This window comes from Pempheris klunzingeri, chromosome 5 (assembly GCF_042242105.1).
Source record: "Pempheris klunzingeri isolate RE-2024b chromosome 5, fPemKlu1.hap1, whole genome shotgun sequence".
NCBI classification, from domain to species: domain Eukaryota; kingdom Metazoa; phylum Chordata; class Actinopteri; order Acropomatiformes; family Pempheridae; genus Pempheris; species Pempheris klunzingeri.
The window spans coordinates 4,754,914-4,781,414 of record NC_092016.1 but is presented as its reverse complement, the minus strand read 5'-3'; the positions used below and the strand labels follow the sequence as shown (position 1 = coordinate 4,781,414).

The following is a 26,501-nucleotide window of genomic DNA, read 5'->3' as shown; positions in this document are numbered from 1 at the left end:
CTAACGTTTGGTTAGTGTCAGGGAAAGACTGCCATTATGGTTAAAAAAGCAAAAAATAGCTGACATTAATTACAGGTCTGTGACAGGATGTGTCTTATACATTCAAGTTGGAATGAACCCGACCGCCTTGACCTCCACACCCTTAGTTTCTGTCTCATTTCATAAAGGGCACACTGCTCCCTGTTTTGAGCCACTACAGGGATATAAACCCAGATGCAGCTGGAAAAAAAACAACAACCACAAAACATTTCTGTTATTAAATACAGTTTTGAGTATGATGCAGGCGTGGAGGAGGCGTGCTGCCTTATCAGTCCAGAATGTATCAGCTTTATTAAAAGTAAATAAGATATTGATTATCAGGACAAAAGGGTATCACAGTCTGAAAACCCATTCCGTGGAAACCATGTTTTCAGCCTTCCACTCCCTTCTCTCAACAGCCTCTCATCAACTCCTCCATCTTTCTAGTGAGTCTATTCTTCCCCTCTTTGCGGCATGTGACTCTATCCATCTTTATCTTGTTCCCCCTCTCCCTTCGCCATTTTTCCACCTGCCCCCTCGCTGAGCCATCTCTCTGCTCGTACAGTGAATTAATGTCACCGAGTGCATCCCTGTGCATCAAAGGACGGGGGTGTGTCTCAGGTGACGGAGGAGAGTATCAGAGCCTCGCTTTCATTTGCCATCAGTTTCTCCACATGTGTTATTGTAGGCGCTCTCTGCCGTTACTGGACAGTACTTAGCCAAATGAAATTATCTCTCCCCTTCCTCGTTCTGAATCAGGCCCGGGGTCTGTGGCATTCATTCAGTCTATTTTTAGCGGTCAGTCTCCCTTGGCTTTATTGGCTGAATGTTATGCTTCGCCAGCTCAGGATGTAAACAAACATTGCAGCTGAAATGTCACTGAATGTGGTTACATTTTTTTTGATGTTGTTTCTGAAGGTTCTCTTTCTGCATTAATTAATATTCATTTAGACAATCAGGCTGTGAATGTGAGAGAGACTGAGAAGAGGGGAAATTTGATTCCAGGTCAGCAGGGGACTCAGTCGACAGAATTGTACATTCAGATGATATTTGAACCGCAGAATAATCTTATGTTCTCATATTGCTTGATTATTATAATCAGAAATACTTAAGTTTGTCTGAAAAGTGTGATAGATTCAGAAGGAGCAAGAAACAGAGGGGCTTTATCAGTAGTTATCAGTAGTTTATCATCTGAACAGAAACCTCAGGCAGTCATAAATATACTTTATACTAGAGCTGCAATTGATGATTATTTTTATTATCAATTAATCTGCAGACTATATTCTTGATTCATTATTTATTTGGGCTATAAAATGTGTCTCTCAGTTTCCAAACGTCTCAAAAATGTCTTGTTTTATTTTATCAACAGTCCAAAACCCAGAAATATTTAATTCCCATGTACTCCCATGTAAGGAGCTGGAAGCAGAGGTTGTTTTTGGCATTTTTCCTTGAAAAGTAAATCAAATGATTATTCGTTTTGCAAAACAGGTGCGATTCATTTTCTGTCGATCTGATTAATCAGCTAATTTCATTTAATTTTAGCTGCACTGTATATTTTGCTGAATGAATGATGCTATGGCGAGTGCAGAATAAACAATGAACCACCATGGGTTATCAATGTAATTATGATCTATACCATGTAAGAATATGTACCAAAAAAAGTACAAAAGGCCACGACAGTGTGAAAAGTTAAATGCGGGTCAGAGTTTCCCCTCTCTCTGGTAGACACAGATTAAGAGACGGTGCAAATACAGATTGAATGAAGCTCTGTGTGTCAGCAAACAGGCTTATGTAGTGGAAATAGATGTGTCTGCTGCAATTTTTAGAAAGAGACAAAAAAGATGATGAAAGAAAAAAACTGATTGAAAGAGTCAAAATGATAATATACCAGCCGGACAGATTTTCCCTGTAACAATGCGGTTTCAGACCATCATCCTACCTGTCACAAACCCACAGCTTGAGGCCTATAGCTGCATGAATGTAAAGGGAATAATTTGTTTTTCTCCTCTTTTTTTCTAGTGGGATCCCGGGGAAAAAATGTGGTACCGTCATTGTGAGAGCAGAAGAGCTGAGCAACTGCAGGGTAAGAGTCTGTTTGGCTCCCCCGTTGATTCAACTGAAGCAGAACTTTTCAGATACTTTCCTCTAATTAAAACTTTCTGGTTGGTATACCTCCCTGACTAGTATGACCCGTCTGGCACTCCACACAGCTTAAACTAAAAACTTTACTAATTACTAGGAGTCTTTTTGACACATCTGAAGATTTTGCCATAAATATCATTCAAATGTTGTAATTATGAACGCTTTCATGCAAAGTTAACTCTTAAGTGACTCTCTTCTTGAACTAATCCACACACAGATTGATACATGCACTCAGGCGTCACATAGCAAAAACTGAATAACACTATTAATACTCAGAAAACCAGCAGCGCTCAGGTTTACAGAGAGGAGATAAAAGTATCTGACTCAGGAAACAGTCAACGCACGGCTAAATCACTGGCGATAGCATCTTTTTTTATCAACTCTGGCAAAGTGAATGGGTAAAACAACATTTGGTAAGAATGAATAAGAAGAGAATTTTTTAATCGAGTGTTAGGATAAAAGTGTCTGACTCATTTTTGGTTTTGAAAATGCAAAACATACGACACCCCCTCTAAACTTTGAGGATATCTATCATATAGATTCCATATATGCACATTGTTTCATCATTTTTCCCTTGTTCTGAAAGCTTTCAGCTCTACACAAAGCCTGGCCTCAGTGAGAGTACTGAAAGCTTGACGGGCCTCCTGCTCCTAGTTAACGTTGCTAACGTGGGATTGGTCAGTGGCTGTTTTAGGGAGGTGCTTAAGGTTAAATCAACAAAAACTGAACACTGTAAGGAAGGCAGGATTTATTGCGTTGTATTAAACGGGCAGCTGAGTGTACAGTATATGTACTGTATGTCCTCTTAACACCTTCTCCAACACTTCCCTCCACTGTGCTTTAGCACTCATAGTGTATTACTCTAAGAATGCACCAGAAGCGTTGCTATAATATTACAGATTTGACATCTGGTAGAGAACTCTGCGTATCTAAAAATACCACTTTACTGCTGTGAGCACTATCACAGAATAGATACTTTGCTTTATTTCAACTCTTTATGTTTACTTTGTATTAACTTTCTCACGGAGGAGGTTTGATTTTGGCTCTGGAGGCAAAAAAATTAACTTTTGTTCACGGTGCTTGTTGTCAACCAGCATAAGAGGACCGGTTTCCAGCCCAAGACACAGCGGACTGTTTGACACTGTTGGCATGTCTTCAGTTGAGCGCCAGACTGTGACTCTTGTCTTTTTTAATCCATCTGTCTTTCACAAGAAAAAAAATCACTTTAAATATAGAAGAAACCGCTCTTTTTCAGCCACCTGTTGATGTTTCTTGTAAAGCTGAGGTGTGAGAGCAGAGTTTCTTCTTTCTTTGGTCAAAACATCAAACGTTGAACGTCACATTTTGTTGTCCTTCCTTCAAATCAAAGAAGTGCCCTAAGCTGTCATTTTGCATCAAAATATGACAAGCAAAAGGAGAGAAAACCATTGTAAAAGAGGCAGAGAAACCAATACTGTCTCTCTGTATTTTCCATCTACACACTGTACATAAAAATATAGCTATAATAAAGCTAAACAAGCTCACATGATTTTTTTCTGCACACTTTCCAAATGCATCCAGGGAAAAAAAATAAATTGCTTTTAAATACATCACAGGGAAATGAATTTCATATATAGATTGATAGTATGTAACCTCTGCACATAATTAATAATCGATTCATTGTGTGATATCATCGTAATAATATGCAGAGTAGGGATGTAATTAAGCCTCCTAATCTTGGCTTAATCTCACTCCCAAAACTCAGCAGGTGAAAATATAAAAATGTATAGAAATAATAATATTCAAACTGCACCAGTCGTCTATTTAAGTAATAATCCAGAAACCATGAAGATCAAATCAACTTTTAAAATAGCTGCTGTCACAAACTGACTGTATCTACAGATAAATAAACAGCCCTGTCTGTGGTGTAAACTGACGGACGTGGTGCAGAGAAAAGATGATCACTTTTCATCATTATTAGAGCACAAAGTGTGACACACAGATCTGAGGCCGACCCCAAAGAGTCTGTTCAAATAAGGCATTACATGAAAAGCCATACAGAGTGGCATAAGATTAAAAGAGACCCAACATGTATTGAACAACTTCATTATCATTATTATTAGCAGTAGCAGTGGAAATAGTAGAAGTAGTAGTGCTGTTGTTGTTGTTGTTGACTGTTTGTATGGAAGGAGTCTGATTAGAAGATAAAAATTAGGTTTTTCAGGACTCTTACATTGTTTGATAACAGTGAACCTTTATCAAACATTCAAACTATCAAGTTTGAATGTTTGATAAAGGTTCACTGTAAGCTTTATGTTTGGAGAACTGCGGGATGACAGGGGATCACTCACATATCCTCTTTGGCTGCCCTGTCCTGCAGGGATTTTGGTGAGATAAAAGAGGAGATTGAAAAAGTAATGAAGAGGGTCATCCCAATGAATTTTGTATGTTTTTTACTTGGAGAACCACCCCAAAATATGATGTTCAAAGACTAAATATATATACACGTGGTTCTACTGATCGCAAGGAAAATTATATTAATTGATGGAAAGCGCTTTTGACAACACTGACTTAAAGTATTCAGAGACTGAATTGGAACATTTAACTGCAGATGAGGATGGACATTTTCTTTTACGATGACAGTCTCCAGTTATGTTGTTCTGTTGTGTCTAAATGCTTTGATGTGAACAGATGTATTTGGGGAAAAAACTAATTTACAAGCCTTCTGTCAAGAATAGTTTAATAGTGTTTTATGTTATTGATATTGGAATAAAGTTTTGATAAAAGACCTCAGGTTGAATAACGTCTATAATCTGGTTATTTCCCTCCTTTTCAGGAGTCGGTGATGCTGCAGTTTTGTGGAAACAAGCTGGATAAGAAGGACTTCTTTGGAAAATCTGACCCTTTCCTTGTCTTTTACCGGAGTAACGAAGACGGATCGTAAGTTGATCAGCAGCTTCCCCGTAATGCAGCTATCTCACACAAACAAACATACACAGCATGTAAAGATGCATATAGATTCTGAGATTTTTCATGCTCTAAAAAGCTCCCATACAGCTGATATAAGGTCTGAACTGCCTATGTGGTGTTACATAATTCTTGGTGCTGTATATGTGATTTATGCCATTCAGACGTTAACAGGAGAAAGCAGCAGAAGGAGGGATGAGCAGAGATAATAGGACAGAGCTGACAAGAGGAAAATAAAGGGAGAAAGGATGGATAAGATGGAGTTAAGTGAAAACAGTGTGTGGAGGTCGCACTTTCTTTGCCCCGCAGATGCTTTTATTCAAGTCGACTTCAGCGTCTTAGTGAAGACACACATTCTCTTTTTGTGCAGCTGGGTATTTACTGATGCAGCCTAAATGTTCAGCTGCAGGGTGTAACAGCAGCACGCTGCGGCTACAAAGAGCCAGACTAGGTGCCACACACAAGAGGAGTTTATTTCAGCTCTATGAACTCCTTACTTTACTTTAATAGCATTTCTGTGAGAGTTGCTCAGTTCATTATGCCGAGGAGAATAACTCTTGCTTACTAGTAATTTTTATAACTTTTAAGACATACTGATTTAAATAACGACTATTCAAGTGTTCATACTGTTAATCTAATCTTTTTCACAATGTCAAACTATGGGAAAGTCTTTTTGGACCCAGTGGCATCATGTGACAAATGGAAAGTTGTAATTCCACAATATAGCCACCATGTGAAATTTACTTGGCGCTGTTCCTGTATCCAGTTCTGTTTTTACATCCATACCACCGACTCTGAGCGCCTTAGCCTCTTCTTATCTAACTGAAAAATGAACACACGTCCTCACTCTACAGGGAAAAGTGCACTGCTAATGTCAGTTTGCATGTGAGTTATCTAATTAGCTGCTCAGCTGCAGCACATGAAACATGTAAACCTACCTGGAAAAATGTCACTTCTGTCCAGATGTGACATTTTTCCAGGTAGGTCTTGTGTGGTCCTTACTCCTTACACTAAGGACATGCTGTCAGCCTGTTACACGTAGGGTGCAGCGCAACTAATTTGCTTTGTCTCTCCTTGCTCTATAGTGTGTAAGGGCACCAGCGTTTTAAGAAATGAGAAATTTTGCAGCTTTCACCATCCAGCCGGCTGAAAACGATAGAAAAGGAGCTTTTCTGATGTTTCCCCAAATACTTCTGTTGTTCCTTTTGATAACAAAAACAGGCTATTAATAATATATTTAAAAGACACAGTGACAAGGGGATGACTCAGGGGGAAAGCTGGACTTTCTGGTAGTTTATTAACAACTTTGTATCTGTCACAGGTATACCATCTGCCACAAGACAGAAGTGGTGAAAAATACGCTGGATCCGGTGTGGCAGGCCTTTAAAATCCCTGTCAGGGCGCTGTGTAACGGAGACTATGACAGGTACAGTAGGAGACAGTGTGAAATCCACAAGCTCAAACATTTCACTGACAATTTTAGTACTGACACATAGGAAAGACGGGAAAATGAATTTTAACTATTTTCATTTCACTGTAAGGGTGCCATCATTCATTTGTCTCTTTAGTAATACCAGAAAAATTCATGATTAGAATAATTAATTAGCAAAGAAGCAACAAGGTGCCATGACCTGGCAGTAAAAAGCTTAAATTCTTTTGATTGCAAGCTTCATCAGCTCTTTTATAAACTGTCAAAGCACCTCCATCACAAACCACAACTGTACCCTACCTGCTGTGTTTGAAATGACGTACAGCAATGCTGCACCATGCTTAGCTTTGCTGATGTTAAGCTGCATCAACAGAAATCCAAAAAAATCCCCAAAACTTGACAGCTTGCCATAATGCAGTGTTCATACCATGTGAGTGTGAGAGAAATTACCAACTTCTAACAACGTGAACATCCATGGCGACATAAAACTTAATGGTTATTTCAATTTAATATAGATTAAGAGGACTGGGCAGCCTTGGTGGAGGTATTTGCTATCTGAGTGCTTCCTAATTCTTATTTAATTTTATCTTTTTATAATTCTTTTTCTTATTTGCCTGGATTACACCAGGGTATACTGATAGTAACCTTCAAACAAATGCTCTCAAACTCCCCTCTCTGTGTTACGTCCACTTAGGACCCCAACCTTCCACGGACCAGTTGCCAGCTTTTTAAGCAGAAAGGCTGCAAATCAGTGGTGCTAATTGGTTTTTTAATGGGATTTTCCACTCTTTCCCTCGTCCCATCTTTTCTTTCCATGCAGGAGTATTAAGGTGGAGGTGTACGACTGGGACAGAGACGGAGGGTGAGGGAACAATCCTTTTCCCTTTGTACTATTAAGCGAAAAGCGATGATGTCGGCACTGAACTGTATGTTATGGTCCATCCATCTTTGCAGTGTTTTCATGTTATTGACATCCTGCTGTGGATGAAATCCCACATACATTTGCAACAAAGCCCAGGGGCGGAATAAATGCATTATTTACCTATAAGCTATATATTGTGGTAAAGATTATTCTTTCTTTATTAATCCTACATGGCATTCTAAGATATATTTATATATATATAGAGAGAGAGAGAGAGTCACCTAATGACACTGATCTTGTATGCTCCTAAAAAATTAAAACTGCCCTGAAAATATAAGAGCATATGTGCAAAGTAGGGAAGGGCATTTGGGATTATAGTTCCACATCACACTCCAGTATTTTTTGTCCTTATACACCCTCTTGTTTTTCAGTAGAGTTGATACTGTAGAAAAATATCCCTGAAATATTCCCACTACTTTAAATACACATTAACTATTAATACAGCTTGAACAGTCTCCCGACAAATAACTTCATAGAGTCTGTTGGGGATGGTGTTTATCTTCTGAAGCAAGTGGATTTCCAGTGTTCAAGGGCACAGTTTAGTTTGACCCTTCATTGTTTACTGCACTGGCAGGGTTTGACATTTCTAAGGCATTTTGCCCTGAGCCTCCATATATTTCTGACCCTCATTCCAACCGCGCTGATTATCTCCATGAAATTATGAAACTGGTTGCTACGCCCACGCCTCCGGTTACCAAGGAGCTTGTTAATGATACTCCTGATTTTTCATGTACTTTGAGGAAGACTTTACACACAATGTGAACATCATGGGTTCTTGTCTTTTCCTGAAGCTGATTTACTACAGAGGGGTTTTTTTTTAGCTTAGAAGAAATGTGGCTCTAATGTGTTCCTTTTTTTTTTTTTTTTACAGCCACGACTTTATCGGGGAGTTCAGCACCAGCTACAGAGAAATGTCCAGAAGCCAGTCACAGTTCCACATCTATGAGGTGATATTCTTCACACACACACACACACACACAGAGTTGTACTTCCATACTTGTAAGGATTCATTGTCCTGTAGTCCTTACCCTTACCCTAGTTCAAATCTTTGCACTAAAAAAAAAGTCTTAACCATCAAACATCTTGAATGAGCACCAGACTAATATCTTCACTTTCCAAAAACATCTTTACAAACACTCCATTTTAGTCGTGGGACTAATGAAGGAATATCTTATCTTATCTTATCAGATCTGTGATATGGCAGGCTGAGCATGAGGTGAAAAAAGATAAAAAGATAGTCCAGCTTTAGAGGAGACATGGCGCAGGTAACCCACCGAAGAGCAAAAGGCTACTAGAAAGGGACAAGACAAATAACAATCTGCACGTCCATCTCGTCCTGTCAGTAGTTATGTAGAAACATATTGCACAAAAACAATGCTCTTGCACTGCACGTCTCTTTGGACAGCTGAGGTGTACACCAGGCTACAGCGCTAATGTTACTTACTGCACTTCAATGAGGAGAGATCAGCTTGAAGTCAATAGCAGTATTTATTGAGGTTAGCAACAAAGGAAGACTTCTACTAGCATAAACTCAATATAATTAGTTAGATATGTTGAATGAAAGGAACTTAAACAGCGTGGGAACATTAGAGCAGAAAGAAGCAGTAGAACTTCACCAGTAGAGGAATTAAGACACAGTGTGAGACTTCTTTATTCAGCTTTTGCCAAAGCTTCTTTGGATAACTACAGAGACTCGGAACAGCTGCCGAATGCTGATATTTTAAGAACGTTTTCAAGATCTTTATTAACATATGAAAATGTTATTGTAGTCCTTTAAGACAAAACATTTTTTTTTAAATTTAATTGCACTCTCTCTTCATTTTCTGGCATAATGGCGTCCACACAGTGCAGGACGACTCATCTCTCTCCTCCTCTTGCTTCACGCCTTGTGTCTCCAGTGTGTTGCTTTGTCTTTGCACCTTAGAGACGAATGACAAACAAAGTAAAACTTGAGTAAGACTAAAACTGGACAGATTCATGCATCAGAACTTGGCAATGGACTGATTCGTTGCTTGAAGAAGTTCCCACGACAATTTGCAGCACAGTCCCTTGAACCTGTAGTTTTAGGCACACGCATACTCAGTGACAAAAATAATGCTCCACTTAATTTAAAATGTATTTAGGGCCTGAGCACAGCCAAGACTTTCCAGAGACTTCCTCAAGCTGAGCTTGTTCCATCCAATTTGAGTGTTGTTTCTCCCCATTAGGATAGCATCACCACCTCATACTTATTCAGCATTTCTTTTTTAATTCAGAGGGTGTTCATAAACATTTTAAATGTAAAAACCTCCCTTTCTGCTCTGTATTAGGATTCAAGTCATTACACTTGTGCTGCACACACTGATATGGAGGAGTACGTCAGCACTTATACTTTGACTTTAGAGATGATTTAACAGGATAGTATGCCCTAGATAAAATACATGATATTAAACAGTAAGTTCAGGGAGCGCTGGTTCCTCAAAAGACTGATTTCTGTCTCCTCCTCTAATGCTCAGTTCAGTTCACTGACCGGTGCATTAATGTCTGCACCAGCTTCCTCTGAGCAAACCATGAATCACTGAAGGTCAAGAGTCGGTAAAGGTGCTTATGAGGCACAATCTTAATCACTTAGTGAAGAGTCAGGAAGAACAGGGCACATGTTACATGTATGATGTAACCTAATGTATCTCTGCTCTTGGCTGAGTGTTCTCCTCCTCAACCTATTTTTGAAGATCATCTTTTGAGCAATTTACACTTTTATTTCATAGCAACAGTAGAAAGAGACAGGAAACTTTGGGAAAGAGAGGAGGGGAGTGACATGAAGTAAAGCCAGAAGTGTTTTTCTGCAAAAATGCTGAGAAGACTGTTTTTCCCCAAAAATAATTTATACACTCATACAAAAATAATCCCTCTCAATCATCACTAAGGACCAGCTTGAAGTTTGTGTAGAGATCCGGCCGATCTCTTCCTGTATTGTCTTGTGTTTCTGTCCTGGATGTTTTTTGGGCATCAGCCTTTGGGCAGTGGATGTGTAGCCAATAACTCCACTTAGGTGTCAGATCGTGAATAAAACATCCAAGAGGAAGCTATGAAAATCAAACAAAGACAGAGTCTGTTCCGAAACAACTGTGAATCCAGGGTTGGCTTCTTTGAGTACTGTGTTTATAAACTGCACCCAGCAAATCCTACTCATTCTGCCTTAAAAACTGTAAAAAGCCTCGGCGGAGCTGAAGTTGAGCAGTCGGCTGAAAAACCTGACAATCAGACCAAACAAGATATCTGAATATCTCTGTGACCAGGACACAAAAAAACACAACACAATTCTTCTTCTGTTTCCTCCACAGGTGCTAAATCCAAAGAAAAAAGGAAAGAAGAAGAAAAAGTACCAAAACTCAGGAACAGTGAGTCAACATTTCGTTTCTATCAGCTTTCACTCATGTTTTTCCAGTGTGGCACCAAAGCTGCAATTACACTGCAGGCCCTTGGCTTAATTCCAAAATGTCATTCAGAGTTTATGTGATTTGCTTATGTATCTATTTTCAACTGCGACCGTTGTATACATCACCAATAGGAAGTGACAGTGATGTTAAAACACACAGACGTATCACATGAGCTTACACTGTAATGTCTCATTTTTCATGCTGAAGAAATCTTCCACTGGAGATTTTCATGTGACTGTAAGTCTTAACGTTGACACAGAGAAAATTCTAAGAAAATCAGATTTGGTACCAAACATACATCCATTTTGTGCAGAATGTCGCTGAAAAATCCCAACTCTCTGTTATCAACTCTCATTGTAATCTTGTGGTCGTGTCTCGCTTTTTTGTCAGGATCTATTTATAATACCTGATTTTTTTTTAGATAGTTTAAAGTTAAATTTGCTCATTTGCACATTATCATGGGTCTTCCATTGTTTCATGTATATCTTGGAGGCAAGAGGGGCCCAGCAGCAAGTTTTGGGAAAAGCTGAGCAACATTTTTCACCATTTTCTGACATTTTAAAGACTTAACTCATCGATTAATTGAGAGAATAATTGCCTGTATATTTGACAATGAAAATAATATTTTTATTATAATATTTTGTGCTGGAAAAGTCTAATCGTGTCTAATCCCCACACTTCTCTGACTGGCAGGTCACTCTACTGTCCTGCCTGGTGGACACTGAGCTCTCCTTCCTGGACTACATCCGCGGCGGGTGAGTTCGCAGTAAATGGCGGCACATGATTCTGCAGAGATTAGGTCCTCTCTCATCACTCTCATCATTAAATCTGGAGTCGTTTGCAGTCGTGATGCGGTGGAGACTGTGTAGAGCCTCAGCTGAGAGGATTACTGCCCTGTGTTTATCTCGTAGCTCCAATATTAAGACAGACAGCTGCAGATAACCCGCTGCTTAATTGCTCGCTGCTGCATGCTTTGAAACATGCTGTGTTATAATCTGGCGTGATTGATGATTCCATGGCTTACCTTACACGATGTATCTTCTCCTGTAGGACTCAGATTAATTTCACAGTGGCAATTGATTTCACAGCTTCAAATGGTAAGTGTTTTAAATCATTTAAGTGTATCGAACAGATAAAACTTTGGTGGTTAACACTCAGATCTGTATTTGATGTGAACTCTTAAGTGATTCCTAATCAGTCAGTTTTAATTTACTTACTCTAATGACCCCTTTAATCAGCCAGAGACAAAAATCGGCAAAGTTGGACGACTTATTTGAACATTATCTGGCGCTTTAAACATCAGAGCTCAGTTTGATGTTCTTTATTAGCCTCAGTGTAGAAGGAAAGTGTCATTACACCCACATTTTTTTAATTAAATTTCAAATTCAGATCGTTGCCCCACAAGCAAACTGCTGTACATTTGTCAGTGACAAGGATTTAATGACAAACAAACAAAACGAGCAGTTTTGTGCCGAAGACTTTGTCACAGCTGAGTGATGCTCTCACTTTAGTGAGAGATGATTCAGTAAGTTAATATGTGTAATGTAATTTTGGAGACATCATTATGTCACAGGAAAAATGGGTGGCTTCCTTTATTGCCATCAAATCACTTTCTCACATTCCTATCCTCTGAAATAATATTATATTATGCACATAATTAGATTATTTCTGTGCAATTTGGACCTCACTGGAATTTTTCTTTCAGCCCCATTTGCTAATATTTGCAAGTTGTATCAGAATATAACAAACTGTCTCATTGCTTTTATAACAAAAAGCAGCCCATTAACATTTATTGCATTTTAAAAGACAAGGCTGGAGATATTCTGTTGAAAAACACGAAAAGACCCAAATCAACAAGTTACTGATCATAAAGTTTTAAAAAAAAAAAGTATCCAAAGCCAGATTGATCCTTTTCCTCTGTGCCATAGTTCAGAGGTTTCCAGCCCCCACAGCTCAGACGGGCTCAGGGACCCACTCATAGACACCAGCTGTCATCTTCCAACTGTGACCATGTGAATTGATTTTAAACTGGATGCTATTTTAATCTTAATGACATAAAAGTGGATATTGTTACATTAAACTTTTTATACAATTAAAGTACAATCTTCAGGTTTGTTTGGTCAAGCCTGCCCAAGAAGCTGGACGTTTCAGCCATTTCTCTGTTTCTTTTTGTCACAATTGAGGGGAAGGTAGCCGGGTTCAGAATGAAAAGGACCCAAATGCAGAGACAGGCAGATCTTCCAAGGGTTTGATAACAAAAAAAATAGGTACCAAAAAGCACAGGCACTAACCACGAGGACAAGACCCAACCATACACTGACTACAACCTGACAAAGGATCAGGGCAAGTGTATGAAGGGGGGGCTAATGAGGGAGGTGAAGACAGGTGACTCAAACAGGGAACAGGTGCAGACAATTGCAAAGGCATGAAAACAGTCAAGGACGTGAAGTAAGGTAAAACAAGACAAGATTACCAAATAAAACGGCTGTACAAGACCACAAAGTATGACCAGGGAAGCACAAACCCAATAATAATTATCAAATGAATCAAGTCCCCAGTGAGTCTGAAGAGTGTTTAAACACAGAGGAGGGAGGGGGAAACAGAACCCTGGTGACAGGTGACACTTTTGCTATTTCAACCATTTACTCTTCTTAACTAGTTTTCGTGCTCAATCACAACATAATTCAGCCGTCACATCAGACTCAGTACGCAGGTATATATTTTTCTTCATAATTTCCATTTTGTCAAATTAGTTTTTAAACTTTTTCAATGTCCTCCCTGGCAAATGCAGAGGCACCCCCCTGGGGTAAAAGCACAGCTGGTTTGAAATCAGTGCCAGAGAGCTCCATTGTATATAAAAACACACCAATGTGTGTTCTTTCTATTGTGATGAACATGGAAGCTGTAGTTAATTTTGATTCATTCCCACATACACCCACCTGCTGCCAGAGATACTCACCAGAGCTAAATGTGAATTATTCTGCAGCTGAAAATAGTCCCCAACAAATTAACAACGATAACATTAGTATTAGTAAGTATTTAGAGGTGAAGTGTTTGGTTTTGGTCTTGCTGTGATGTTGACATTTGGAAAAATATGCAATAAAACCAGATTTAATCTTAGATGTCACCATTTTGCATTGTGATTTTTGGATTTACTTTCATGTGTTTATTTTTGTCCGTTCTCATTTCCTTGTTTCCTTGTCGGAAATAAAGACAGACTTTTGTTTTTACCCTTTTTATCATTCCTTGTCATAAGTTGAATAGTCAAGAGAGGGGTATCTGAGGGGTATCTTTTGCAAAACAAAATGTTTTTATCTGCGATATATCCGAGTAATCGTGTGTGCTGATTTTATTCATTTATCACTGTGGGGGAAAGAAGATTTTGGAGGGTCAGCAGGTCGCTGAAGCTCATCATCTTGTTAATATAGCAGCCAAATTGCAACTCTGGCTTTATGCTGCTTAGCTGTGCTGTAAAATTGTGGTTCTTCACACTACCCGCTGAGGTTTGAGGCAACCAGTGAGATTATGTCTTCCTCCAGTGCAGCTGTGCCTTGGAGAAATGTTTGTGTAACTAAAACTCCAGTTTTTATTTTAACCCCCTTCCACCCACTCCCCTCCCTTTTATTTTAATATGACTCACAGCCCAGGGGGAGCAGGCATAATTACACTCTGATGTGTGTTTTATTGTGTTGAACCAATCGGGTCCCAGGCAACCCGTCCCAGCCCACTTCGCTCCATTACATGAGCCCATACCAGCTGAACGACTACGCAATGGCACTGCGGGCAGTCGGAGAGATCATCCAGGACTACGACAGCGACAAGATGTTTCCTGCACTGGGCTTTGGTGCCAAGCTCCCCCCAGATGGACGGGTCTCGCACGAGTTTGCCCTGGTGAGGACACGACTTTGTCCCATCATTTGCCTCCTCCAAACCATCCATCTGTCCATATGCACACACAAAGAAGACTGCCACTTTCTAAGAGGCCTCCATCAGGCTAAATGTGGTGGGAAATTGCAGGATTGATACACAGAATGAGAATACATTGAAGGTGGCACAGTTCCTCCAGTGCTAACAATGCTAAAAGTTGATTTATTCTCTGGGAAACATGAACGTCTGTATCACATTTCATGGCGATCCATCAAATAGCTGTTAAGTAGTTGTTTGGCGAGACAGTACAGACAAAATCATCACTTTTCATGTACTGATGACTATTTCGCTTCCATAACACGTCCTCTGTCAGACAAGTGGAAAGAAAACATCCAGCTAATCCATTTGGGTGTTTATTTTACTACACTTTTAACCAGAAATCACCACTTCCGAAGCACTTACATGTATACAACTCGCCAGTTTTATTCCTGTCTATATTCTAAAGGGTTTTAGAAGGGGTTTGTTCACATATCATTCAGAGCCTGATTTATAGAACAGTTTATTCCCTCAAACCCTGGCGAAAATAGCTGTTTTTTTGTGGTTGTTTACAGTATTAAATAGATATCCAAAAGTCCCTCTCTAAAACATTTGTCTCTAATGTGTCAACAAAATGAAATATGTATTTTGAACCTGGCTTTATCCAGGAAATATATGCAAAATGAGTGCATATTGAATTAGATAATTAATCATTTGCATATTTAAACATCACATTTCAGAAAACTTGTAATACAGAAATTAATGGTCTTAATGTAAATCATCAACTGGGAAAGTTTTACCTGTAGTGTCTCCCCTTAAGTTAAATCAGAGACAGAATCTTTGGAAATAAAATGAAGGAGTATGGGCCGGCTCGTGTGGTGCATTTAGATGAAAACTGGCAGCGTAAAAATAAATTCTAATTTGGCTTGTTTTCAAACTGCTGAGTACAGAACTTTAAATTGCTATCGTGCCAGCCAGAGGAGCTCGTCTGTCTCAGCGAGAGCAAATACGCCATGCATATTTCTCAAAGCAAGACATAAACTTATACTAAAACTATGTTTAAACGCTGCATGACACCAGGCAGTTTCACACACAGATGAGCAGTTACGGGCAACAGTGTAATGGTGGGTGGTGAGCGCTGCTGTCCAAAAACATGAACAAATTCAGCCAACAAACCTGCGCACACTGTGGTGATGAAAGCCACAGTTTTGCTTGTTAACAAGCCATTTTGGCTGTACAAACACCCGGCATTTTTTTTTCCTTCCAGTCTGAGTCCAACTGAAGTGATAAGTCTCATTTCTTTATGGAAATTACACCAAAGTACCATTTGATAGTGCTAACATATGGAAAACATGCACACAGCACCCATTAAAGATCAATAATCTCATTATCTGTGTCCTCCATCAACACCATCTGTATTCAACCATGCGTCCATCCATCCATTCATACAACCCTGCTCATGTCATAATGTCAAACTCTCCAGGGTTTTAGATGTCTTGACCACTTCTCAGCCACCCATAATCTTTGTCTGGTCTACTGTCACTTCCAGATGTTGCTCCAGAGGCGTTTACAGCCATTACAGCTGCTCAGCGTTGGGTAACAGCCTCCCCAGAGGCGCCAGACCTTGAGACAAGGCGCATATGCATTAATCTAGCCATTAAGGACTTAACTTAGTCAGCTCTTACAGAGGAAAGCTGCAGCTGTGCAGCCTCAGTGGGAGAAAGCCACCACTGAGTCTGACGGAATTATGCAAGCTCCATTTGCAAAGCAAAGTAGTCTCGTGTGCACCGTTCGTACTGATGAGCAGCCAAGCAGAGTTAGTCAAGATGGTTCCATCCTGAGGTAATTAGAAAACCCAACACGTATGGGTGCTGTTTCTTAAATAATGTATTGTTTGCTTCTTTTGGCCATCCTCAACCCAGTCAACCAGACAGGAGTATGTTCAAAGCACGTGTGCGCCGCAGAGATGGTTAAAAATGCCGCAACAACTTTGATTCAACATCCTAAAAGAAGAATTAACTTTAGAAGCCAGTGGATGAGCGTCTCTCAGACAAAGTCATTGTAAGACAAATGATCCTCGTGCTTTGTAAACACACTGATTGTCACCACACTAGATTTCACTAAAATGCCTCTCCTGATGTCCGCTCCTTACATTGAGTAAAAGACGGCTTGCCTCAGGAAACTCTTTTCTAAATTGCTGCGACAGAAGAATTAAACTGTCGACATTTCCCTAAAAAATGTGTAATATAGTTAATGTAAGATTGGCTTTTACGTCCTTAAGGGCTTCCAACCCTCTTGTGCCTCTTCCGCTAGGTAATAATTTTTCATAATATTGGAGTATTATTGATGTTTTGGCCCAGGGGTGGCCATTTTTGATGTCTCTGGCTATGTATGTAATCCTGTTATCCTGCAAATTGCAGCCAAAACATGCCTGTTTTGAAACTAAAATGTAATTCTGTCCCAGGCTTTTTCTCATAAAGGGATATAAAATCTACAAATACGTTATATTTATTTTCTCCTTCAGGCACTGTTTATTATTCCTTTCAGCTGTCTGAATATATCAAAACTAACATTTCAATTTAGTTTTAACTTGGATGCATATTGTTAAAATATTCATTGGTCTGCAGAGATGTAAGTCAGCAAGTTATTCTAATTCTCCTTGAATATATTTAACACATTTTTCAAAATATTAGCTGACATTAAATCGATGATGGTGCAACACTGTATGAAAACAAACCATTAGCCGGTGGCGTAGAGGACATCTAATGCAGGAAAGTGGCTGCAGACCAACAACAGCATCCTGAAGGAGAAAAACTTCAATGTTTTTTTCTGTAAATGAGGTCTGCCTTTTTTTTTAGTTCCAGAAATGACATAAAAGCACAATCAAGAGGAAGAACTTACTGTCTGTGTCCTGAGCTTGGAATGACAGTACACAGTGAGATTAAAAAAGACTAAAGGCTTTCTTGACTTAAATCACTTGAATTGTGTTGCAGCAGCTGTTACGAAGCATTCAATGCAATAAGCACTGATTCAGAAGAGCTCGGGGATTATTAGACAAAGATATACGTTTATGAGTTAACTGTTAAAACCTGTTCTATCCTGTTTGCAGAAACTGCCATTAGATGATTAGATTCTTAACTTAATTAATATATGAATCAGTTAGTCACTGATGTCTTAAATGAATGTATTTTATTCCACTGACAGGAAGCTGACTCCACACATTAGATGGACCTTAGTGTCACCTTTTTCCCGCTAGTCCTTTTATACCCAAGCTGCCATGAGAACAAAGTCATAAAGAAAGATGTTCATGGCTCTATTTAAACCAGGTTCTCACCAGCGTATCTCAAAAGATCAAGACACCCCAAATACTTTTTTCTCTCCCATCAAAGGTCGCAATGCTCCTTTTAAGATACGATTTAACAGCAATTCAGCAATTTTACAATTAGGTTTCGGTGATTTTCTACCACATGCATAAATGTCTTTGTGTCTCTGTTTTTGTGCAGAATGGTAATCCACAGAACCCTTACTGCAATGGTATCGAGGGGGTAATGGAGGCCTATTACCAGAGTCTCAAATCTGTGCGCCTCTACGGACCCACCCACTTCTCCCCTGTTATTAACCATGTGGCCAGGTAGGTCCGCTATAATCACAGTGAGCGATGTAGAACATACAGGCTGGCACAAACAAGCGTCTTGGTGTTGAGTGCCGCCAGGAAGTCTCTAGTTCTGCCAAAAAAATTCCTACAAGATGGATCCACTTTGGTGAAATTCCAGCCGTGCATGTGGGCTGCTGCACAACCATCTGTGCAGCAAAGGGAGGAGATTAAAATAAATGTGCTAAAACCGCCGTCACCTAGGAGGAATCAATACTTACTGTGGTGGTTTGGACAAATGAAATAACAACAACACCCCTTTAGAAGGTGACCAGTCTGCACAGTGACTGATGGGCTGCGTGAAGGTGCAGGAGAAGGGGTCGAGGACATAAATTAAATAACGTTAATTAAATAAAACAGAAAATCCCCATGCATAGGTGGAGGATCAGTGCTGTAAATAACAGTAAACGTCTCACCGTCCACCACTTCACAGATACACTGTAGATTAATCTCTATAGACACAAGTAGAAAGTATATAACAGTGCTTCAGTATTAAAAAGATCAAAAGCTGAATTAAGAGAGACATATGGGCCCTCAAGTGCAGTTAAAGTTTTATTTGAGCAACAAATTATGAATGTAAAAAGCTGCTCTTCCTCTGTTTTAAATATTTAAAACAAATAATATGTACTTCTGGTAGGTACCACCAGAAACTGTCCGCAGCACTTACACGGACTTAGACGACCACTGATAGAAGATAATGTGCTGTTTTGTACTACAGTATCTTCCTAACCCTGTCTGATGTTCCCTATTGCCACATCTTGTCTCATGATCCTCAAGACTGACTGTAGCAAGCACTTTTCCCACCGTTCACCATCGGCTTTCAAACCCCATCCCTCCCTCTCTCTCTCTCTCTCTCTCTCTCTCTCTCTCTCTCTCTCTCCCTCTGAGGGCCGTCCACCCACTCAGCCTGAGAATAGCTGCATTGTTCAGCGCTCACTTCTGTGGAGCATCTGACTAAAACCCAGGAAGACGCAGCTAAAAAAAAAAGTGACACCAAGTCACGTCATATTCCGAATTGTCTGACTGCTTGTGCGTAAGAGTGCTGTTTAACATATACTCTCAAAATATAGTCCCGTGTCATCACTTCAAGCGTTTCACCCTGGGTTATATAACAGGAAACTGCTACAAGTGTTAGTTTAAAGCAAAAAATAGACCTGACTCCGAGTTCTGTGAGCGTACTGGACGTCTATTTAAGACTCACTATTTCCAATAATAAATAGCTTCTTTCTATTAAGGGACTTAGTAGAAACTGTACAGTATATGACACCCTCTGTCCTTAAACACTTGATGTGAATGAGGAAAAACTCCCTAAAAAAACCCTTTAACGGGAAAATGGAAGAAACTTCCAGTGCGGACAGACATGCAGTAGATACTTACACAGAATAAACCTGCATATGAATCTCTTCTTGGGCTGATTCCTCCTTATCTGTGTACGTACATGTGTAATAATCAAAATCTGCTCCCTCACAATCTTCTACAGATGTTGGTCCAACAGAATGAGGGTTAAGTTGCTTTGAAAGGTCCAGGGAAATAGTTCTCTTGGCCAATGTGACTGCTGTTAAACACCATTGGTTAATCACTTGTATCTGATGTTATGCACTTCAACAGGAAGTTGTGTTTATTCTTTTGTAGTGAATGATACTTGTTGTTTAAATGGACAATCAGGATGACAAAATTATAGATAAATCTAAGAATCCAAGAATAGGGATCCAGGAGGACGTCACTCAAGCAACTTCTACGTGCCTCCAAACAGACCTGAGCCACATAATCTCCAGACTACACCTACACTCAAGAGGCTGTTGAAAATAGATTTATAACACCCACAACTTACATTTTGTTGCCCAAGCAACATAATGTATCTCAAGAGACACCCCACACAGTTAAAAAAAACAAACAGGTTTTTAATAGACGTTGGATGAGACGGTGTTACTTATATAAAATCCACACTGTGATTATTAGAAAAAAAGACATATCTGTTTACTAAATACCAAAAATGTCTAAATGTTTTTTTACAGTCAACTAGAAAAATACTGATTTTACATTTTGAATGTGTTACATTATTCAGGCACAGTAATTGGACCATTTGTTCTTAATAAAATAAGATTTTGATTACTCTTAATGATCACTGAGGGGTAATAACCTCATGTGGAATATTATGTAATAAGGTAATTGCAGCAGCATCAAATATGACTGGAGACAGAGTGCGTTATTGGGGCTGCTCCAGCCAGCTCATTTTGTGCTGTCACAAAGTTGGTGGAGAGACGGAAATAAGGAACGAAGCAGCAAAGGCCGACAGAGCCTGACTTTTAATCTCTAGTTTGGGTCAAAGTTGTAGCTCCGCCCTTCCGTTACAACATGTTTAGTGTCCCAGCTGAAGCCAAGATAACCTCTCAGGCTTTAGAAAACTCCTCCAGAGCCCCAGAAGACATTATCCAACTGTTTCCTCAGCTGTGTAGCACTCACCGTGACCTGTTAACCGGTGTGCCAAATCAGTGCCGTGCACTCTCTAAGTAAATATAGACAGAAAGATTTCAGCAGCAAAGAAAAGTCAGAGCATCTGCCTTAATGCTAATAAAATGTTAAAAGAAGTGCTCTCTCTCTCTCTGCATTTACTTTTGCACCCATTTGACCTCTGACCCCTCCTCCCCCGCCTCTCTCTCTCTCTCTCTCTCTCTCTGGCAGGTATGCGTCAGCAGTGACAGACGGCTCACAGTACTTCATCCTGCTCATCATCTCTGATGGCGTGATCACAGACATGGCGCAGACGAAGGAGTCCATAGTTAATGTACAGTACCAGATTTAAACTCTGTAAAGTCTATATGCTGCATGTGCTGGAGGGTATTTTCAAAACCAGTTAACGTACACTAGGCCGCTAAGAGGATTTTACAGTATCACGGACAGCATCAGAGTATTTATTATATGCCCATAATAATAATTCACTTCATTTCCTGTAACATGTGAGGTCCAGCTGTGATTAAAGCCACTAATGAATATCCAAATACACAAAACAACATGGAAAGTAGTCTTTCCCTTTTAGTGCTCCCCTCTCTCGCTTTCACTCATCTTCACTAATGAGTGGCGTGAGGGAAGAGGAGGCGTAAGCAGATCAGCCTCCCCCCCCGACCTCCCCCCTCGCACCCTCCAATCCTGCTGCGCTCAGCTCTGATAACTCTGCGCTCTAATCAGAGTTGATGTGTGTAACGATTTTTCATATATTTGGAGTCTCGGTTGCCTGAGCTCGCTGCCCTGTATCGCACAGCCCACCCACCCACCCACCCCACCCCCCCCATGTGATGTAATGTTATTGTAAAGTAAGATTCGAGAGTAATTATTTACTAGCCTGCGGAGGATCCATGCCGCTCATATCTCGAGCAATTTGGGCGTCCATCTAATAACCACGGGCAGTTATGAAACACTGCAAAACCTTCATTCATCATTCATCACTCAAACTGTACTTTGCTGTCCCACTCGGCTTAGATTTAATAAACAATATTGCGATGCAGGGCGGCAGTTCAGCCGCAGCTCAGGGCAGACTGAGATGTAAATGGGAGTCATTTTTAAGCTGTCAAGCTTTGGGAGATTTAGACAAAGTTGTAGATGCATGAAATTAGAAAACTCCAGAACTGGCCGGACGAGAGGCTTTATGAAACCGGCTGCAGAGGGCAAATGGAATTGGATGAACCGCGTCTGTCGTAACAATGGCTTTGGATTTTGCTATTGAGCTTTCTTTCTATAGACTGTTAGGTTACAGTTAGTAATTCGGGGGGGGTATTTCACTGACAGCCTGCGGTGCTTAAGATAGCAAATGGTGAAAAGAATGAACGTCGCTTCTTTCCTGCCTTTGATGCGTCTATTTTGTCTCCTACCACTCCTTCCAGGCCGCTTCTCTGCCCATGTCAATTATAATAGTTGGAGTCGGACCAGCGGAATTTGACGGTAAGAAGGGAGGAGATCACGTGCATGTGTGTGTGTGTGTGTGTGTGTGTGTGTGTGTTGCCTGCAGTAATCTTTTGCCTTCATTCTTCTTCCTATCTCGCCTCCCACATGGTTCAGCCCTTCCTTGTGCAGCTCTACTTTTTCTCCTTCCCCTCCATTCTCCTTCCCTTTAATCCCCCCCCCTCTCCCAGGCCCCCACCCTCCACTGAATCTGAGGTTAAGTGGATGTGAAAATTCTCATTTGTCCGACCAGAGGTGGTGCTGTTTTTTGTTTGTTTTTTTATTATTATTATTATCTATGTTTTTTTTTTTTTTCACGGTAGCCACACTTGTCACCTCTCTCCTGTGTTTTCATGTTTACAATTCACGGAGCAGTAGAAACAAGCTCGCTCACAATGAGCAGTTAGCCTGCGAAAGCGACGGGATTCAACGATTATCACGCTCATGAAGTCAGTGTGCACGGTTGCATGATGTCCCCGTGGTGCACATCGCTGGCCCTGCTTACACATATTCTAGCATCTCTCCCCATTGTGCACAGTTGTGTGCAACTTACAGCCTGATGGCTTCACGCTCAGCGACGCAAATTCTGTGTACTCATGCCACGTTTGGCATTACCAACACTCAGAGGAAATGTAACCCAGCGGTACGGTAATGGCTTCAGCAGATTAAAACCCACAAACTGCGTGTCGTGTTTGCTCGACATAGCTTCGACATGGCAGCGCGAGTCTCCTGACAGTGCGTGACTGATGTGCTTCCCTCCTCAGAAATGATTGAGCTGGATGGGGACGAGGAGAGGATCTCTTCCCAAGGACGATATGCTGAGAGGGACATTGTTCAGGTACAGACATGGCTGACTGGCTGTGAGACTGTGTGCTCAGCAGAAAGTCCTCAGAGAAACAGTGGATTTATGATTAATGGGAAAAGGTCACGGTGCTGGACCCTCTGCTGTGCTCTTGTTCTCAGTCTGCTATTTTTCTGTCTCCTTTCCACTGTCTCGCTCCGCTAAACTATATCCACCTTTTCTTCTGTGTCCTTTTCATTCGGTGCTTCTCTTTCGCCTTCTCTTGCCTGATATTTGATCTAACTCTACCCTCTCGTCTCTCCTCTCAACAGTTCGTTCCTTTCAGAGACTACATTGACCGGCGAGGAAACCACATCCTCAGCATGGCTCGACTGGCTAAAGAAGTGCTTGCCGAAATCCCAGACCAGTTCCTGTCCTACATGAGGACCCGAGGGATCAAACCAGGCCCCTTGCCACCTCCTTACACCCCCTGTCCACCACCGGCTCTGCACCCCCTCCTCGCTAGAAGGGTAAGCCGAATCTAAAGGCCGAGGCCTTGCTCCACTGCCGGCTAGCCAACTCTACTGGTCTCTACTCTCCTCTCTCTGATTCTTCTTCTTCCTACTCTCCACCGGAAGCTTTAGAGCACACGGCGAACATCGCCTGCTCTCTCATGTTGCACTTTTGGGAACGTTTTGCCGTGAGCCGTTAGCGTGATGCGGATAACCTCGAGTGGGACGCTTCCACTTTTTAGAAGAAAGGACTTTTCTCTCAGTGGACGAAGGTGGGGATTTTGAAGGGTTGTGGTGGGGGTCTGAGATCTCCGACCTGCACCAGGAAGAGCCAACGGGACTGAAACTGATGGCAGCTGTCAGACTGACAGGGTGCAAACTGGCGAGGCCCTGCGTTGAGACACTGTTCATCTGTTTCGCTCTTTCTATTTCCACTTCCTCTATCTTTCACAAAATCATGTCTCTCAATATATAAATGTTTACAAAATTGAGGACAGCGGTGGAGAATTCTTTTTCAGGAGGAAATTTATACCGATCAATGTGAAAACCTTACAGATTCCTATTTTTCGGCAGAAACTGGAAGTTGTAACTTTGTACAAAAACATTCGGCCCTGGTGCCACGTTCTTCATTACAGACAGTGTATGTTTTTTTTTAATAAATGGAGCATGTGCTAGTTTAAGAGAAGCATGCACTGTTGTCTTGCACTCAGGGCTTTGTCCCTCCCACACAAACCCCCCTCCACCTCACCGCCACCACCACTGCCATGTTCCATTAAGAGCAAACCCATCACTTACCAGAAATCTTCCCACGCTCCTCTACCTTCTGCTCCGTCCACCTGCCTTGACTCAAAAGGAAGCTGTGCTCCCTGGGAGTCTGGTCAAATGAAATGCAGCAGGGACTTGAACCAGCCTTACTCTTTTGTCAGATAACATTCACAGGCACCGTGTCCACCGTGGGTTCTGGAAATGTGGATCTCCAAGCCCAGAAGTCAAAAACACACATTTCACTACCGAACCTGACTGTGTGTTGAGTCTCTTTGTTTTCATGGAATAACATTGTACTTCAGAAGCATAGTTTTGTTTTGTTTTACGTCTCTCTACCTCTCACTTTGTATAGTATTGCCAAAAAAGTTGTTTAGATAACAACATGTTGGTGTGTCAGTGATTTTTGGTACGAGTTCACAGTTTTACCTTTCTCACTAAGTATTCAGAAAATATTTGCCAAACTGTAGGTTGAGAATTATAGCACTTTGGTAGCTACCAGATCAGGTGACTCACACGTTTGTGTTAGCAACACACTGTGAATACGTGCACAGAAAACAGTTAACCAACAATGCAAAGATGCTTTTCTTTCAGCAGCTACCCGTATGGTTTAAAGTAGAGACTGTGAGCACAGTTTTTAGTTCCACGCTATCCAACAGCAGTATAACTAAATCTTAACACTAGTAATAATCAAAAGCCCCGAAGGTTTGGTAGCATGTAGATAATCATCTATTTTAAGAAATAGTCGCCAGAAAAACAACATTTTCAATATCCAACACTCACCTCTGGAAGGCTTGGCAGGTGTTTCTGAGTCCTTCGGGGATGACAGCAGCTGTTCGTGATTCACAACAGCAACAATAGATTCCAGTGGCAATTTTTTCAGTTTCCACACTTGCTCACCCCCTTTTTGTAGCAATACACATAGATCTCAAGGTGTTGTGCTCACTGGCGGCTTTTTCCCCAGATGGAAAAAACAGCCGAGCCCGTGCCTGAGTTTTGTAGATGGGATTAAGAGTGGACATGTTGTGGCAGAGCCCAAGAAAATATCCTCCAACTTGGCGACGCGCATGAATGAAATCAAAACAGCCAAACAAGTTGGTGTAGGACTTTTAGCATGTTTCTTTGATGAATGTGTGACTAAAGTTAAATGCCCTGAAAACCTCAGCCAACCATCAGCCTTTTGTTTATCAGCAATAGGGTCCTACAAGAACACCACGTTTCTTTTAAATCTGAACTGTTTTAGTTATTTAACCAGAGATTTCTGGATCTTCAGTTCATTTTAGCAGCATTTGAATCAAAACGTTCAAAAAGAGTCTTGCGGTTGTCACTGCTCTGTCATTCAGACGATCATACCCCCTCCGTGCAGTTCTAGCTGACTTATTGAGTGTTAAATTGAATAATGAAGTGAAAACAAAATGGAAATGCAGTCATTATCGGGTTAATAAAAACTATGTAAAATAGTGTTTTTTCATCTCAAAACTGGGTCACCATTGGGATCCATCGCAGCTGTTGTGAAACCAATTCAATCAGAGCTGCTGTCCTCTGCAAAAAATCTTTCCAGAGCCTGCAGGTGGTGAGTGTTTGATGTTCAAAACCTGTTTTTTTGGGGCAGTATTCCTTTAAAAAACGGGGAAATACTCCCACTAACCCACAACAGGTAATTGCACTGTCACTTTTAGCCAAGTTTCTAGTTGAGACTCAAATGCAACCCTGCAGTTTTGTCCATTATAATAAACTTTAAGCAAAGCACAAACTCTGAAAAGCTACAGCCACCACATCCAGAGGCCCCTTTTAACTCATGTAAATGTGTGAAGAACAGCATTTATACATTTTACTCTGTATCTGTGTAGTACAAGCTGTAGGATCCGATCAGGACTTTCTAGGGCCCTATTCAGTCAAGGAATCAATATCAGAGAAGGTTTACAACATTTTTCTAAACTTGCGCCTCAATATCATCACGTACAGTACTTCTTAGCTGATGATGCTTCATTAAAACATCAACTTCTAAACTGCTTGTAAAACATTTTCTTAGATATTTATACACTGTACAAATTTTTGCCTTTTTTGTGTATTGGTCAA

General features: G+C 40.7%; 1 protein-coding gene across 1 annotated transcript in view; it reads left to right on the top strand.

Annotated features, from left to right (window-relative positions):
- The window catches only part of LOC139201113 (copine-8-like), a 58,106-nt gene extending 34,413 nt beyond the window's left edge, over positions 1-23,693 (top strand). The window contains exons 7-20 of the mRNA XM_070830349.1: positions 2,038-2,101; positions 4,976-5,079; positions 6,428-6,532; positions 7,356-7,397; positions 8,329-8,404; positions 10,781-10,837; positions 11,570-11,631; positions 11,927-11,973; positions 14,586-14,767; positions 18,283-18,410; positions 21,114-21,216; positions 22,310-22,367; positions 23,132-23,205; positions 23,481-23,693. Of these exons, the coding sequence (XP_070686450.1) occupies positions 2,038-2,101; positions 4,976-5,079; positions 6,428-6,532; positions 7,356-7,397; positions 8,329-8,404; positions 10,781-10,837; positions 11,570-11,631; positions 11,927-11,973; positions 14,586-14,767; positions 18,283-18,410; positions 21,114-21,216; positions 22,310-22,367; positions 23,132-23,205; positions 23,481-23,693 (1,315 nt within the window). The remainder of the gene's footprint in view (positions 1-2,037; positions 2,102-4,975; positions 5,080-6,427; positions 6,533-7,355; positions 7,398-8,328; positions 8,405-10,780; positions 10,838-11,569; positions 11,632-11,926; positions 11,974-14,585; positions 14,768-18,282; positions 18,411-21,113; positions 21,217-22,309; positions 22,368-23,131; positions 23,206-23,480) is intronic.
- Positions 23,694-26,501: the final 2,808 nt, after the last annotated feature.